General features: G+C 37.1%; 1 protein-coding gene across 5 annotated transcripts; it reads left to right on the top strand.

The window, feature by feature from the left end:
• The first annotated feature begins 1,484 nt into the window (after positions 1-1,484).
• Positions 1,485-15,937, top strand: hnrnpcb (heterogeneous nuclear ribonucleoprotein C b). Of its 5 annotated transcripts, XM_088073383.1 has the most exons (11): positions 1,521-1,632; positions 2,227-2,281; positions 4,252-4,285; positions 9,787-9,836; positions 10,581-10,828; positions 12,147-12,219; positions 12,831-12,878; positions 13,678-13,841; positions 13,924-14,037; positions 14,789-14,922; positions 15,049-15,937. In XM_088073383.1, the coding sequence occupies exons 4-11, from the start codon at positions 9,832-9,834 to the stop codon at positions 15,142-15,144; spliced, it is 882 nt and encodes a 293-aa protein (XP_087929509.1). In that variant the 5' UTR covers positions 1,521-1,632; positions 2,227-2,281; positions 4,252-4,285; positions 9,787-9,831; the 3' UTR covers positions 15,145-15,937. The 5 variants fall into 5 exon arrangements, with proteins under 5 accessions (XP_042367835.1, XP_042367838.1, XP_042367837.1 ...); XM_042511901.2 differs by lacking the exon at positions 2,227-2,281 and having other exon boundaries at positions 1,485-1,632; XM_042511904.2 differs by lacking the exons at positions 2,227-2,281; positions 9,787-9,836 and having other exon boundaries at positions 1,485-1,632.
• The last annotated feature ends 1,948 nt before the right edge of the window (positions 15,938-17,885 follow it).

Genomic DNA, 17,885 nt, shown 5'->3' with positions numbered 1-17,885 from the left:
TGTATGCATTTGTGATTGTGTGTGCGTTAATTAGAGGGTCAGTCTGTAAGATTTAAGAGTTCAGGCAATTTTGTCTCAGAGCTGAATTATCTGCAAAGGTCTGATCCTTCAAAACAAACTATATATATATATATATATATATATATATATATTAATCCATTTCTGCCAATACATCCCTCTATATCCTTCAGGAATACTCAATTTACTTTGCAAAATAACAGGTAGCCAGGGGCCACAGCAGACGACATACTTCTTGGATTTTAGTATGTTTCTAGGATTTCAGGACATTCGTATTTTAGGACAATTCCAAGATTCTAGAGATGCTTTCAGTATTTTAGGACATTTCAAGAGTTTTAGATGAAATTCTAGGAATCCAGGGCCATTGTTGGGATTTTTGGGAATTTTTTAGGATTGTAGGACATTTCAACGATTTAAGGATGTTTCTAGAATTTTAGGAGATTTCTTGGATTTTAGGAGATTTCTTGGATTTTAGGATATTTGTAGGATGTCAGGAAATTTTAGAATTTCAGAGACATTTCTGGGATTTTATGACATTTAATGAATTTTAGGACATTCAAAGGATCTCAGGACATTTGTACGATTTTAGGAAATTGGGGGATCCTCCACTGGCATTTTTAAAAAAACATATATATATATATATATATATATATATATATATATAAATAAGCTTTATTATGATGCTGTTATGCACTCTGGCATACTAAAAGTACAAAAACAAATCCCAGTGTGAATCACTTTAGTCTTTAGTGAATTTGCAGACTGTAAGTTGAGTATCACCAAACTAGATCTTTAAACAACATAATTAAGAATAAAACTGAATTGAAAATAAAATGCACAAATCTTAATTACCAAAATATAAATACACATTAAACACACATCATGAGAGAAGTATTCTCATACTTCTCTCATGATGTTTTTTCCAATGTATATTTGGAAAAGCATTCTGCCAAAATAAAGCTTCAAAATATAGGCTAGTGGTAAAAAAAAAACAATTTTAGACTAAACTGTTTAGTTACATTATATTCTTCACTGTTATTTTCTATTAAGATGTTACTTTTATTACTACATTTTCATTCTTCTCTTCCTACATTGTATTACAGTGTTCACTTTCCCCTGTTGGTTTCATAACACCACCTGCTGATCACGAGCGTCAATGCATGCGCTCGGACGCAGCTCGTGGACATCACATTTCGCTTGTAATTGTTCGTGTGTACAAAACAATAAAGCATCGAAATCAACTTTCTTTTTAAATGATAAAAAAACGACAACATGACACGAGCGCGTGAGCCTCGCGCTCGAAACGTGGGCCGTCTTTAAGCTCTTAAATCAATCGAGTACAAAATACGTGTGTCGTCATGCGTAAAGCCGGAGTGACGAGCGCATCCGCCAATCACCGAAGAGTATATCCACACAGCGCGGTTTGAGCGTCCAATCAGAAACTGAGACGCAGCAGTGGGCGGTGTCCTTCTTCTGTTGTGCGTTTGAGTCGACGCCATTTCGTGTCCACTGGTTTCAAGGTGATACAATCAGCCTGCAGAGCCGTTAACGGATCTTTACCTACTCAAGTAAAAACAGCGTTGAATTTTACTCATTTTTAGTGTTAAACTCCTGGTGAGTATTTTTAACCGAGAGATTTTTTCCCCCTATATTTTTTATTTTTTTTTCTCGACTTTGAACCTCTTTGGGACTTTTTGTTTTTATTTTTAATGCATTTTTCCTGGCTGGTATTCCTGAGACTGTGTTGGCTTTAGTGGCGTACATTTTGTGTTGGCATATTGAGCTGCGCAGACACTAGTTTTAAGTAGCTTTCCACGGCAGGATTTTTGCTTTTGTTTTTCGAATGAGACATTTCAAAACCTCCATTTTTCAGGGCTGCTGTGTTACGTCGTTGTTTATCTGAATGTGGTGATATTTTCGAGGAAAAAAAATATGGAAGATGGTTCCAGGCTTTTCTGGACTGTGTTCAAAGCGGGTCGCCCTTTTTCCGGAGACATGTTTTTAAGAGGTTTTTTAATCTCGTCCTGTGTTTTGCCTCCACCTGTAACTTGAATTGCAGTCGTTGCCGTTGTTTTTCCCTGTTTTCTTTGTGATTTTGGCTGTGCTGAGACGCTATATTTTCTGCAGCATTTCTCTCAGGAGTGATGTAATTTTTCAGGCAAGATGGTTTTTTTTCCTCAATGACAAGTGGGGGCGTTTTTTTTCCAGGAACATTAACACCTGGGATTGCTGTAGCATTGGTGTGGCAGAAGTAATGCATTTGGTAATTCTGATATTAAGTTTATTTGCAGATTAAGAAGCTCATTCATTCAGTAGCAGTTTATTCTGAGCTGTGGAGCTGTTTAGACAATGGACGTAGGCCTTTAGAGGGGCCTGCACTGAGCCCAAATCAGGCCTACACCTCTAAATTGCTTTTCTTTCATTTATCATTTTATAGCTTCATGGCTGATTCATTGTGCACATATTTTTGAAAAACTTGCTAAAAAAAACTGCCAAAAACAGGGTTGACTTGCAGTTGATGATTACTCTCTAAAACTGCAAAATCCCTGGTTTACCCCCTACTGTACCCTACCCCCCTTGGCCCCAAATGTGTCCTCAGAAAGTGTCCTTGAGCATGAGTCCCTCCAGGCCACAGGGGCGCTATTCTGCAGCTGTCCTCATTATTCTGGCCCCTGTGAGAAAAGCAAAGATATGGGGGCCACTGATTTTTCTCACACAGATGTGGTGCAGATGCTGTATCTTCTTTGCGAGTTTGCATATCTGTAGACGTCCGAGCTCAAATACGCAGGTTAAGTTTTAAAGGCAAGTAGCCGTTCAGTAGATTAAAAGAAGAAAAAAAATTTAAAATCCATCCCATCCCCTTTTTTATTTTGTTTTTTTGCATGACTATTTGAATTCCCACCTAAATTCTTCTTCATTGCTAGTAAACATTTGCTAATTAGCAAAGGAGACTAATTTTGGCACCATGTTTATCTTTGTATGATAAATGATTTTTTTAAAAATAAAAAGTAAAATCAAATTAGCTTGTTACACATCACTATCTGAAACAGCTGTAGAGTTTGAGAAAAAACAAACCAGGATATTGATTACAATTAAAAATAGCATCAATTAAATAATTATCTTAAATATATGCTCCTCAAATAGCAATCAGGCATAGGTGTAGATATCCGGGGGGTGCGGGGTGCACGTGTCCCGTGAATATTGCTTTTGCATCCTCCTGCACACCCATTCCTTAAAAAGTACTAGAGAACTTTTATTTTGACAAAATTAAAGAAACTAACTCCATACATTGTTGCAGAAAAGACACAAATTGATGCAAAAAAAGACCTGAATGGAAATTAAGTGTTGGATGCTTAAAATTATCTGTCAGCGACCCCAAACGCCTAATCCGGAAAAGGTTGCCGAAGACTTTTATTTTGACAAAACTGAAGAAATTTACGCCATAAATTGATGCAGAAAAGGCATAAATTAGCGTTTAAAAATTCACCAGAATGCACGAAATTAAGTGTTAGATGCCCCCAGGCTTCATATATATGTGTATGTGTGTGAGTGTGTGTCTCCCACCCTATAAAAAAGTGCAAGAGAATTTTTAATTTGACAATATTTAAGAAATAAACACCATCCATTGTTGCAGAAAAGGCACAAATGGATACAAAACAAATCACAGAAATGCAGAGAGTAAAGTGTATTTGGAAAAAAAGACATTTACAGCACAAATTGATGTTGAAAAGGTTAAATTAGTGCATGAAATCTCACCAGAATGCAGTAAAAAGTTTTGGATGCTCACATTTTCAATTATCTTTTCGTTTATCAAATTTTTTGTTGTTTTTTTCTTGTTGTGTGTGCATGTTTTCCTTTTTCATAATTTCAAGTTTGAATCACATGAAAAAAATGTAAAATTGAAAACAATCTTTTCATTAAGTTAATACTAAAACGACATATTTTTTCTGAAATGTGGTAAAAAAAAACACCAAAATTGAATTGAACCCCAACAGAATTTGATTTGAGTGAATGTATTTTATTTTACCTTTAAACAGTGATTTCTTTTTATAGCGAAATGTGCTTTGGGACATTAAGGGCATTATTATTTGTCAACTTTTTAAATTTTTTTATTTTCTTTTAATCTTTTACTTTCAGTTTCCATACATTGCCCTCCCTGTTTGTGGTAATAACAGTTTCATTTTTACAATGCCCTCTTTTCTAATATTACGTTTTTGTTTCCCCCCTGTTTAGTTTTTGAAGCCTCTTTTTTGAGCAGCGGCAAATCGTAAGTTGGTCTCAACCTTTTTTTTTTCTCTCTTTTTTTTGATTTATTTTTCACCTCAACTTTTGCATCACTTTTTTTATACTCCACATCTGTTTTCACCCCTTTGTGACTCAGCCCATCTCTCCCCCTTTTTAATTCCTAGAACAAGTAGCATGTAGTGTTTTGTTTTTTGCCTTTTATTTTTTTTTTTGTGCTGTGAAAGTAGAAAATCAACAGCTTAAAATGCAACAGTTTGACACTTGAGCTGTTCCCACATGTTCTCAGTCGATGATAATCAAATGCATAATGCTCAGTGTTGATTATGAGCGGCCCCGTTTGGAGCTCATTTCTGAATAACACTCCCTCAGCTCCCTCCTGCATCCAGTTCTTGGATCGAGTGCTGGCACTTACAAAGGCAAAATCAGATTTTTGCTGCCTTTGCTGTGTAATTTTAATTTTTAAATTTTATTTTTAATTTTTTTTTTTTGAGTGTGCATGCCATTTTATGGAGTTAAATCAGGTTTCATGCCCCACACAGACACAAATATACCCGCTCTTGATAATAACACTGATGACATCATTATCACCCCCAATAGCAAGGTTACACCTCTTAAAATAAGCATGCCGAATATCACGAATTATTAACACATTCAGTGATCACTAATACTGAATGTATTTGATGATGTGTACCTATTTTTATTTTTTAAATTTAATATTTTCCCTCGAAACGGTTAAAAAAGTTGCATTTCTCACATCAGTTACACTGAGCCCTTTAAAACCCCTCAATCTCAAAGGTTAATATCGAGTTCCTAATTATTATCTCCTTCATTCGTATGCCCTAAATCTAAAAAGTCCACACACACACACACACACAGACTACACTGCAGCTGGAGCATGAGTCCTGAGAGCTGCAGTGTCTTTCACAGTGGAAGCACAAACATTAAACACTCACCAATCATTTCTAGTCAAAATGAGACTTAAGATATTTAGTCATTTATATCTCCCAGAAGTCTCAGCTGCAGGCCACCGTGCAATGAAGCCCAAATGAGGCCGAGGATAGGAAAAGTTACCGCGGTTATGAACTGTAATGTCATGTTATATTTAATTTCACACTGCCATGAGTGGACTCTTTTAATATCAGGGGCCACAGGAAGCATTTAGCCCTTATTGAGGCATAAATAATTATGTTGAAAATACCAGTGGGACCTTTCTCTATAATGCAATCTGGTATTAAATCCCTGCAATAAACACCACCTCTGTGAAGCTTATGATTTTTAGATCATAGTGTGCTCAATGAATGAGCCGAAAATGAGTTAAAATCTCCAGGTTCCCTCGTCTTGAAGTCACTGGGTTTTTGGTTGAGATACCTGAAATAAGGTCTGTGGTTAACACTAACTTAGGAGACTTTCACACATAAAATGCATCAGTAAGCACCCCATTCGTGAGCTTTTACGTGTCAAAACCCTTTGAAACCAGGCGTGACATCACTTTTTTTGTGCTGCTTTCAGATGCTATTCTCAAATCTTTAACCCTCTGAACCTGAGCACGTTAGTGTAACTTCAAAGACGAGTGAAAAGGCAATGATAAAAAAAAAAAATACAAGGTACCACAAATTGCAAGAAATAAGTAGATTATAATAATTACAATTTTTTTTTCTTTTTCCCCATCTTTGAAAAAAGAAAAAAAAATTGTAATTATTATAATTGCTTAAAATTGTGTTGCAGAATTATTATAATTTTAAGCACTTTCTGAGTTTTGTTTTCCTTGTTTCTTTTACTTTTTCTTTCAAAGATGTGAGTGAAAAGGCAGTGAGCAACTTGATAAGAAATGTTCTACAAATTGCAAGAAAGTAGTAGATTTAGAAAAAAAGTAATTTCTTTTTTAGAAATATCACAATTTCTTTAAATTATGTTAGTTGTTATCATTTTTAAGCACCTTTTCCGAGTCTTCTTTGCCTTTCTTTTTTACTTTCTTTTCACTGATTTTCATGTCATTTTTTTACTTTTAACTTATTTCTTGCACATTTTTGGGTAATTTCTTCTTTTGTTGCTGTTGTTTTCTCATGTTTTTGAAAGAAGGTTTCAAAGGGTTGAAAAAGGCGGTTGCTAAACTGCCTGTGGAGAAAGACCCAGGATGTCATCACGGACCACGCGGCTTTACAGCCTCAATGTTGTGGCAACATTAAAAGTGTAGTTAGTTTAAAGCCCAACATTAGCTTCTTAGGGTGGCACTTCTTGCTGAGCAAAACCTGTATTCACAAACGTTTGTGTTGCCACAGAACTTATTTCCTGCAATAATCCAAAATCAAATGAAAAAATCCCATAGGCTTTTTGAGGAATGAACCAGAGTAATGCTAACTTTTGTGTTGGCCTACAGAAGAAATCAGATCATCCTGGAGGACTCTGAGATCACCCTTTGATGGACTGTTGGCCTTGTATTGTTGCAAGAGAAAAGTCCCAAAATAGTGCACCACAGGAAGATGAAAAAACCCCAAATAAAAACAGGACTTGTGTGGATAATAACTGGCAAAATGACACAAAAGATATTTAATGGATATTGACTAAAGATGATGTTAAATCAACATTTCTAACTGCCAAAAACAAACAAAAACAAATGAGTGTCACCATTTTCAATCTACGGGGTCATTACAGGTAATTTTTTTTTTCCCAATTTCAGAAGAAATAATTCAGAAATTTGCAAGATATTTAAAAACTAAAAAAAAAACAAACAAAAAAAACACTGCAAATTATAACAAAAAATAGAAACAAATAAACTGGAAATGACCTAAAAAATATGCTTGGAAATTATAATTATTTTGTAATAATAAATAAATAAGTAATAAATCCCTGGCTTTTTTAAAAACTATTTTTTTAACTTCCTTGTTTAAACATTTTTTTTTTAAATTTAACCTTTATTTAAAGATGGAAGGCCATTTAGAGCAGACTCTCTTTTACAATGACACCCAAAACAAAAAATAAAACAGTACAAACACATTACAAAATACATGTGAAACACAAGAAGTGAGGTATACATTAAAGTGCACATTAAAAACAAACATATGCATTAGGCACGTGTTTTTGCATCAACACATACATTCACTGTGCTTTAATTCAGTCAACAGGGTTTTAAATCGATTCAAAGGGATTAATGTGTCTAATTTTCTAATTTTTTTTAATTCTTTTTTTTTCTTGCCAATTTGCTGTTTTTTTTACCATGTTTTTGAGAAAAATGTGCTCAGGGTTCATAGGTTTAAATACTTCCGAATGGCGCCTGAATGCACCACAACAAAGGTGATGATGATCCAGAAAAACTAGTTCTCCAATAAATGTTTTTACCCATAGTCTGATTGGTTGTACTCGACATTAGTCTCTACATGAAATAATCACATGCTTGTATTTAAACCCTGGATATTCACCCTTGAACCCCCAACATGCCGCAAAGATTTAGGAACACTTGCAGAGCAACATGTGACCCCCCCCCCCAAACACACCCGGTGTTGTAGACACCCTGTCAGCTCGCCAAGCAGATAGAAATATCCCGGCCAAATCATGTAGAGGAGAGCATTAAGCTTTGGCCAGACAGCCTGCTGCAAACCATGTAATCCCCTGCTAGCAGCCGCCGGCCAGAGAGGGAGCGGCTGCTGCTGCCGGCTTCCAGTTTAGCCCGGCTGGCAGCAGCGCCGCGCGTTGGCAGGTGAGATATGGCTTTGTGATGGCTGAAGTGGTTGATGATAACATGAACGGCTGGCAGGGTGGACAGGGAATTAGCAAAAAAACAAGATTGGCACAAAAAGTCACACATGATGCTGAAATATGAGCATCTTTAAATAACAAAATAACAGGAACATCTGTCAGTAAAACCCTCGAGCAGATATTTTATCTCTAAAGTTGCATTATTGTCATTTTATCATAATGTAGTTTTATCAAGCAAATATCAAATAAAAGTCTCTTGCGGACATTGCGGGTCTACTTCTCAGGAATTCTTTGTCTCTGTGTTTTTGCACACGTGTTCGTGATTATCTGAGGCTTCCTCTCCGCAATGTTACATAATTTTGCAGCGTGTGCAACTAATGCGACAGCAGCAACAATCTGGCCTCTTTCTGCCCGCAGTAAAGCTGACATACTTTACGCTGCTGATTGTGTGCACACTATTGTGACGTGCTTTTTATGCAGAGCTGCAGACTGTGAAGTCTCTGAAAGCATGATAATATTTGACAAACACAAAACAAAAAAAAACAAAACAAATCCCCCTAATTTTTTTATCGATTAAAATGTGTCTTAGCCATGATTTCTATGGAGCCTCTAAAGTCCCCAAAGATGATTTTATTTTATCGTGTGTGTGTCCACAAGTTATTTTGTGGAAATAAGTCATTGTCTTGCGCAAACAAGTCGTGTTTTGGGAACAAGTTAATTATCTTGCAGGAAGAATTTATCTTGTCTTTAAGTCATCCCTTGGGAACCAGATATTTTGTATTTTTTTTTATAAATAATATCTCGTGGGAACAAGTCATCTTGCCTGTTTTGTAGGAAAAACTTTTTGTTTTTATTTTGCACGAGTTAACTAATACTTTTTCTTTTTCATTTTTACTGTAACTAATAAAATTTGTATTTTTTCATTTTCCTTTATAATGATCTTTTGGGAACAATTCATTATCTTGCATGCTCAATTGATATCTTGTTTGAACAGCTTATTAACCTCTTTAAAAAAGTGTTAATTATCTTGTACACAAAACATAATAATTTTGTGCATGCAAGTTATTTATCGTGTTCCAAAAATGTAGTTTCTTGTGCTCACAAGATAATAACTTCTCTTTTATTTTGTGGGTACAAGATTATTATTTTATAAATAATGTGTAACAATTATTAAAATATAACAATTATAATAATTATAATTAACAATAGTGCGTACGATAAGAACTTGTTCCCACAAAATAATTATCTTGTTCCCACATGATAAAAAAACATGACTTTTGGACACTTTAAGGGCTCCGTAGCTTCCCCTTTATTTTTCGCCTACCTGTAAACCCTCACTGACAGCAACTTAAAGAAAGTCAAGGGGATCAGTAGAAAAAGTGTATCGTCACACAAGCTGTTGTTAAATATTGACGCGAGCTTCCTGTTGTGCCATGATGTCGGATGTTATGAAATGTTGCCGAATAAAAAGTTATGAGCTTCACTAAAGTGGTGTTTACTGCAGGACGCCGCTTACTTCCCCCACTCTCTGTAGAGATGTAGAACAAAGAAGTTATCATTTATATACACTTTAAGTAGGTAACCTCACAATTTAATGCAATATCTTGTTTTGTCATAACAACCAAACATTTATCCCACAGGTTTTTTTTTTTTTTTTGGTTTTTCGGCCTCAATTTTTTCACAAACATCTTACCTCCTGAAAAGCCCCCTCCTCCCTTTCCAAAAAAAAAAAACCCAAAACAAACTTTTTTTGGAGGTGTAGTAGATGTCTGCCCACACTCACTGACTCCATCTCTCATACGTCCTCGACGACCCTCTTCTCTCCAACAGACTCAGACAGGCAGGCAGACCTCCACCGACCCGATCACAGACACAATGGAGTGAGTGCTGGCTGCTTCATGACCCGATCACAATGTATTCTGCTGTCTGATTTCCAATTTTAGAGCCCCCCTTTTGAAAGTGCAAACACACTGAAAGTGTGTGTGCGTGTGTATGAAAGTCCTCCTCTTTGCAGAAATCCACCTGTACGGTAGGAGGTAGAAAGTAGCACCTTGAATTTGCAATGTGCACGTAAATGATTATGATGCATTTTTGTTAATTTAAAGATGTCAGTAAATGAGCATGAAAGGTGTCATTATTGCTTAAAATGATAAGTCATTTAATAATATGATCTATATAAAGTTAATTAACAACAACTTTAATTATTAGTGACATAAGTCATTCACAATTAGAAAGCTGTGAGGAATTTTCTCTGTTTTTCATGAATGTACATTTGATATAGTTTTGTTTGGTCGTGCAAAACATGCAGTTTAAAACTGTCAACTTTGGCCCGACATAATTGTTGTGGGCATTTTCTAACAACGGTTGCAACCCTCTGCAACTTTGACCCGCTTTAAGCCCACTTTTTAAAGATTAGACACATTGTGAAAGCTTAGGCAGCGTGGTTAAAGCCCCACTTTTAAAATCCTTTAAAACTCATAATGTCAAAAATCAAAATTTTCTTGAGATAATTTCAAATCATAGTGCAAGAGAAAAACAAATTGATATCTCTCTCTTCTCCTTTTCTTTACCCACTTTTCGCCTCTCTCCCTCCTGTGTCGTTGGTCGTCGTCCTCCACCGCCAGCCTCATGGCCAGCAGCAACGTGACCAACAAGACTGACCCTCGCTCCCTCAATTCCCGCGTCTTCATCGGCAACCTCAACACCCTTCTGGTCACCAAGGCCGACGTGGAGGCCATCTTCTCCAAGTATGGCAAGGTCGTCGGCTGCTCTGTCCACAAGGGCTACGCCTTCGTGCAGTACGCCAATGAGAGGAACGCCCGGGCTGCCGTGGCCGGCGAGGACGGCCGCATGATCGTGGGACAGGTGTTAGGTGAGGTGGAGGGGGGGATGGGGTAGTATCGAACATTATTTTCGATACTACAGGGAAATCTGGCATACTGCCGGCATAAAATTCAATATTTTTTCAGGTAAATATACCAATGCTATAACACGACAACAACAGCTTTTCTTTTAGAGCAGCAGAATGAGCGTAGAAAACTAACAAGACGAGAGAGCGAGAAAGCAAAGCTGCTTCCGGTGTATTGATACTGCGGAAAATAAGCATTTAAAATGTTTCAAATATTTGATATGTATCGTTAATTCAGTGTTTTTTTACATGAGCACTGAACCTCAAAATCAGTGCTGAACTCCCTCTCTAAAAACAAAAGTTACAGTTGTTCAAACAATTCTGCTTTCATTTAAAAGAAGGAACAACTATTCTGTAATATGTTAAGCCGTATATTTGTTTTGAGAAAGTTTGGTGGGACAGATAATGCTGAATAAAAAAAATAAATAAATAATACAATTTTCTCACAAATCTTGCATAACAAGACTTCATCACAGTGGCTCTCAAACTTTTTTAATGATATACCCCCTTTGAAAAACTTCCAGTCAAATGACCTCTGCCCAGTGCGAAACCTTTTTGGTAGAAAAAAAAAAGCCTTTAAAAAAGAGTGAGAAAAAAAGTGTGTGATTTACAAAATAACAAGTTCCTGAAAAACACTAAAATGCAACATTTCAAATGTTTTGCATCCATCACAAAATTTATGGCAAACCAATCCTTCGTCATCATACAGTAGCACGAAGAAAGCCTTGTAGTTGCATTGAACTGATTCTTTTTGTTAATTGCATTTACAATTAAATGACATATAATAAAAGATAAGACAAAATAAGATCATGTTTAAATTAACATGTAAAACTGGCTGCCTGGCCCAAACCTCCAAGGAAACAATAATAGAGGACTCCAGGAAGTAATTGTTGCAGCCTTGTACTAGAATTTTACTATCCCATGCAAAACAGCCATTTAAAAACAGCACTGAAAGGGAGATTTTAATGAGAGATGTTTTCAAATTTCGCTTGTAAAAAAATAATCCTTTAAAGTAGATACAGAGAAACAGCTGTTTCTTAGTCTAAATGTTCTGACCTGTCTGGTGCTCATCGCAGGTCAGAATAAATGTGAGTAATTATTTGCAAATACCACCTGGTTGGGGGTAAAACCTGCGTTAGTCCTCCAAAATTAAATACCATGAGGTGAAGGGAAGAAGTGATAATTGAAATTTCACACTTAACGTTCACAGCGCGTGTCTGGCTCTTTCTCCCACTCCTGGAGACTCTAACACCTCCTCGACTCTGTGTTTTTCCTCCTTCAGACATTAACCTGGCAGGCGAGCCGAAACCTCACAGATCGAAAACAGTGAAGCGTTCTGCAGGAGACATGTACAGGTGTGTACGCACTTTATTATACAACAACAACACGGCAAATCCAGTGATTCTGCGCTCTGACAGGCTTCAAAGCACACGTCAGAAAGTATTACTTCGTGTCATAGATGAGTGCCTTTTGCTGCAGCTATCCTCCGCTTCAAATGATTTTTTTTAATCAATACGCTTTACAGACAGGACGTTCGACATGAGTTACCAAAGTACAATTACAATTAAAAATACATTGAATGAATAAACAACAGATCACATGAAAAAAACAATATTAGAAAAATGAGTAAGGAAACTAGTAAAGAAAATAGAATTAGATAGTTAGATATACATATCTTATATGTCTCATTTATGTGTACCTATAAATACATGTTTTGCATGTATGTGTGTGTACATTATAGATCTTTTAAGTAATCAGTGTTTGTTTGAGGTCATTAAAGAAACAATTAACACCAACCTACTGATACAAATTCATAGGATCAAGGTATAAAACGAAGAAAAAAACAACTAAAACCTATGGAGTAAAGTAAATAAAAAGGTTGTGAGCTGTGCGGAGATGAATTCCTGCTGTGTTGTGTTGGCTGTGACATGCACTGACATATCTCGTATCCTCTGTCTCTCCACAGTCCATCTCTTGATTTGGACTATGACTTTCAGAGAGATTATTATGACAGGTAAGCTGTCTATTCTTTATATTTATGAGTTTCACTGCCAATGTTTGTTACTCATGTGCCTGTTGTCTGTTGTTGCCGAAGCCCTTGTTGTCCACAGTGCACAATATCCTGAATTTGATGGTTTATTATTATGATGCCTCCACATCGTCCCAACCATTCTCGTGAACGCAATATCTTAAGAATACCTTAAGGGAATTTCTTTACATTTGACACAAATATTCACTTGGACTCAACAATGAGCTGATTAGAATTTGGTTTTTAAAGGTCAAGGTCACCGTGACCTTCCATCTGTCTTATTTTCATGGACACAGTATCTTAAGGTGGCCTTGAGGGAGTTTCCTCAAATTTGTCTCAAATGTCCACTTGGACTCAAGAATGAGCTGATTAGAAACTGGCGGTCGGAAATCAAAGGTCAAGGTCACAGTGACCTCATAAAAAATGTATTTAGCCATAAGTCCTTAACCTTGGGTGTCCACCTTGAAACTGTGCTGATTGTATAGATCTTCTGTGCTGCCGAGATTATTATTTTTATTATTATTATTGCCATAATCAAGCCACTTTATCAATAGGCTAATAATAGCTTTGGGCATCAGAAACTCATGTGCAATGCATCCTGGTACATGTAGTGAATGCTGGCATGGATTTTGCAAGCATGGAAATTAACTTTCTCTTTCATGCACTGAGGAATTTCTTGCTTCAGTTGACTAAATTTACCATCAGCACTGTATGCTCATAAAAAGAATTTCCACATTAGACTTTGACAGTGATACATACCACTTTTTGCACCTGTGTATCTCAGGATGTACTCCTACCAGCCCTCCCGGGTGCCTCCACCCCCTCCGCCCCTTTCCCGTGCGGTCATCCCCTCAAAGCGTCCAAGGGTCAGTGTGAGCGGAGGTGGAAGCCGACGAACCAAAACTAGCTTCTCCTCCTCCAAGACCAGCCAGAGGACCTCCCGCACAAGTAGGAACCGTTGATTACATCGTCCTGTGCTGCTCCGTCACATTGATGTAATACTAAGTTTTAACTGCATTTCCTCCCTCAGTGAAGGTAGATGATCTGCAGACCATCAAGAGGGAGCTCACACAGATCAAACACAAGGTGGACTACCTGCTGGAGAGCCTAGAGCGCATGGAAAAGGACCACAACAAGAAGTCAGGTGGGCCTCAATGAGTTGATAGTGACCCATGTTTATACCAGTGTGAAAAACAGAAAGTTAAAGCTGGGGTAGGTAGAAATCTGGAAAAGGGGGGCGCCCAGTAGGTCACCCGGTAGAGTGAGCGCCCAGTGTACAAAGGCTATGTCCTCACTGCCTCAGCCACAGGTTCGATATTGTTGTGGCGTGGCCCTTTGCCGCTTGTCATCCCATCTCTCTCCCTTTCACTCTGAAAAAAGAAAGAAAAAAAGATAAGAAATCTATATGAGGAATTTTGAAAATACTTCCCCAAAAAGCCTATGGGATTTTTCCATTTGATTTTGTATCATTGCAGAAAATAAGCTATGTGGTCAATACATAGAAATCTTCTCGAATAAACACCTCTTTTCACGCTACATTTGTGAAGATTATTTTGCTGAACAACACGTGTAAGTATCGTAAACATTTGTTCACCACAGAGCTTATTTTCTGCAATGATTCAAAATTCGATGGAAAAATCCCATAGACTTTTTGACGAGGGAACCAGGGCGACATTAGCTTCCGGGTTGGCCTACAGAAAAACGTCATACTTGGGGCACTCTATTACAATATGCTCAAATTATATATTATGGGATTTTTGCTCAATAAAGCCACAATAAAGTGCCTATCCCTGCTTTAAATCAGGAGAACCTTTTGAAAATCAGCTCTGTAGTTACAAAAGAGTTTCCTCGCTTTGCTGATCACATTTTTGCTGTGCCTCCCTCCATGTACCCAGAGATGAAGGGCTCTAAACCAGAACCAGGTGAGGTGTCCCCCCTCAACTCTTCCACCTCCAGCAAGAAAGATGACCTGAAAGGGGGGCTGAACGACTCGGAGGAGGAGGGAGATCTGCTGGAGGACGAAGACGAGGTGAGGAGTTGATGAATTTAATGATCTTCGTTAGATCGTTGAGGGATGACGGAGCCAGGGCGAGAGCTAAGGACACGTGCATGTGATTAATAAAGTATCTTTTGTCCACTTTTCCCTCCTGTGCAGGTGAAAAGCAGAGGGAGAGAGGAGGAAGAAGAGGAGGAAGGCGAGCAGGAGGAAGGAGAGGACATCGGCGACAGCGCCAATGGAGACGAGTCCTAAACACTACACAGGAAAACACATACACAGCACAAAATCGTGTATGATTGCATCTCCACACCAGACTTGTACACAGTGGCCATGTGCTCATATCTGCTGAACTGACTGGACATTTATATACAGTGTATTGTAGATATTGCTTTCTCATACACATACACAACTTCAAAAATGCATCAAGTGTTTTCCAATTTTCTTTCAATACCGTTGTTCGATTTTTCCTACTTTTTTTCTGACGTTCTTTTATTTGACTTTTTTACGGACATTTTATGCGATTGGGTAAATACAAACTTAGATGTGTTACATTTGCACAGTTCAGTTGAGGAAAAAATGTAACATTGTATGTTTGAACTCAGGGCTATAGGCCACTCCAGTACGAGTTTATGTTGTTTTTAGATGACTGTGTTGACTTGATGCCAAACAAATTAAAGTAATTGGTGGCTGAAAATGTTTAAAATTCAAAATATATTCTTAATCCAGCAGCTGTACAGCTACCTCTAAGCCAGCAGGTGGCAGTGCATCATAAAAACTGGTTACACACGACACCACAACTTACTCTTCACCCTCTGCTTGTCAGATAACAACATGAGCATGTACAAAAACCTCACACCCGTAAACCGTTCAAACGAAATCCCCATCGCTCTGAAAATAGTTTTCCTTGTTGCTGAGGTGTTGGGACCTTAATTGATCTCGACTTGTGTAATGCAGTGCTACTCCATGTTTGTCTTGTTTCTGTTGATGTTTTGATTATCATTCGACTGCACTGGTGAAAGTAAATAAACATGTTTTCCAAGTTGGATCCTGTTTGAGGTTTTGTTAAATTGCATGGATGCATTCAGGTGCAGTGTGAGGCTGTGAGTCGTTCCCGTGTGAGTACAGTGGAGCTTTATAAATGATGGATGGAAAACAGAGAGTGTGAGTTGTGCAATAGAGTATGAGTGGACTGAGACAAAAAATCTAGCTTGACCAGTAATTTCTCATTCACCTTTAGATTTAATCATGCAGGTGTGGTTTTGCTTCTATTTACGCAGGTTTTAACAACATGTGACTCCAGAATTCCTGTAAAAATACTCTTTGTAGACAGTAGGTTCATTGTATTAGTTAAGGGCAATAATGTCAAAAGAGGAACAACTGCTCCCCCAAATCCCCCATTTACTCTAATGCCCAGGTCTTCAGCAGGAGGTCCACGACCCCAAGTAAGTTTTACTGCAGTGGGGGCCCCCAAATTATTTTTTGGTAATTTAATTTTAAGTTTTTATTTATTTTTATTTTTATTTCAGCATGGAAATATGTTTGAAAATGCATATTAAAATGAATCCAACATATAATAAGCAAATATAAACTAACCTATTTGTAAAAAAAAAATATAAAAAAATACAAAACATGAATGATAGAATAAATGTTAACCATAAAAACCTTGTGCAACTAGTTAGGAAATGTACTTTATTTATCAGAGTAGGGGGTTGGATAGAGTGTGACCTAATTTTTTTTCTTTCCCCAGAGCTACAAATACTTTTCCTGCAGCCACTCAGGCCTGAGTTGCAGAAAAGTATTTTGCAGTTTATGACTGTGACAAATTGTGTGATTTGGGAGATCTTTAAAGAAAACATGCCTTTCAAATCCGCATATGGATTTTGGAGTTCTGCAGGGATTTAAAACAAATTAGCTCCAGCCAAGAGGCAAATATTCTTAAAACTTAACTCCCTCCCCAACATTTAGAAAATATTTGAGGTGCCATTCCCATTTTGCAACACCCTCTCCCCTCTCATTAATACAGTCCTTTAGCTAAAAATTACATTCTGATGAAACATATTGATCAGTTAGCTGCATTATGATTTCAAGTGAATGAACCATAATGGATTCTCTTTTTTTTTTGACTTTTTATGCAAGCCACCCTGACACTGTCCACTTGAGGCACAAATTTGATATGTGACTATATGAAGCTACCTATGACTATCAATTTAAAAGTTTTGCATGTATGCACCATAAAAGGGTATATCTATTCATGGTTCTTAAGACTACCCAACATGTTATTGTATGACAAGTTTAATATGTAAGTTAGTTATAAATAATAAGTATAAAAGAGGGCCCCAGCTCTGTCTCTGTTTCCGTAATGCGACGTCAAATTGTGACACCTGCTCTAATGTGATAATATATATATTGCAAGGTAAATAATATTAATAATAATATATTTTTTAATTACTTATTTATAGTTTGTCATTACTTATTACTTATTATTCTCTGTCTTACTTTAAGTTGGAAAAAAAAAATCACGCTCCGATTTGGAGGCACAGTCCCATAATGCTTTGGGGGATGTAAACAAGGATAGTGAAGCCAGTTGGTTAGCTGTGAGCTACAACTTTAGCCCAGCATTTTTGCCTAAATTAGTTACATTTTGGAAAATTAACACCATTAAAAGTATGCCGTATTAGCAATAAGCAGTTCCTGTTTGGAAAATACCCAAAATACGTACAGACAAGTTTCACTGAATTACCTAAATACCAAAGAAAAGTAAGAAATTTTAAAACGCGACGATTCTCAATGAAGTTCTGGAGTTTCAGAAAAGCCTTTTTACAACCAACTTTTCCTGGATTTCTGGATGTTTATTCGCGATGGACATCGAAGATAATGACACGCAGTCTTAAGTGTAAGTAACACTGAATCTAAAAATATATGTTTGATGTCTGTGTGTTAAGATTTGACCGAGTTATGACTCTGAAAATGAGGGTTACTTTTGGCGTTTAAGG

This window comes from Plectropomus leopardus, chromosome 23 (assembly GCF_026936395.1).
Source record: "Plectropomus leopardus strain MGB_pleo_1.0 chromosome 23, ASM2693639v1, whole genome shotgun sequence".
Taxonomy (NCBI): domain Eukaryota; kingdom Metazoa; phylum Chordata; class Actinopteri; order Perciformes; family Serranidae; genus Plectropomus; species Plectropomus leopardus.
This window is presented reverse-complemented; position numbering and strand designations above follow the sequence as displayed.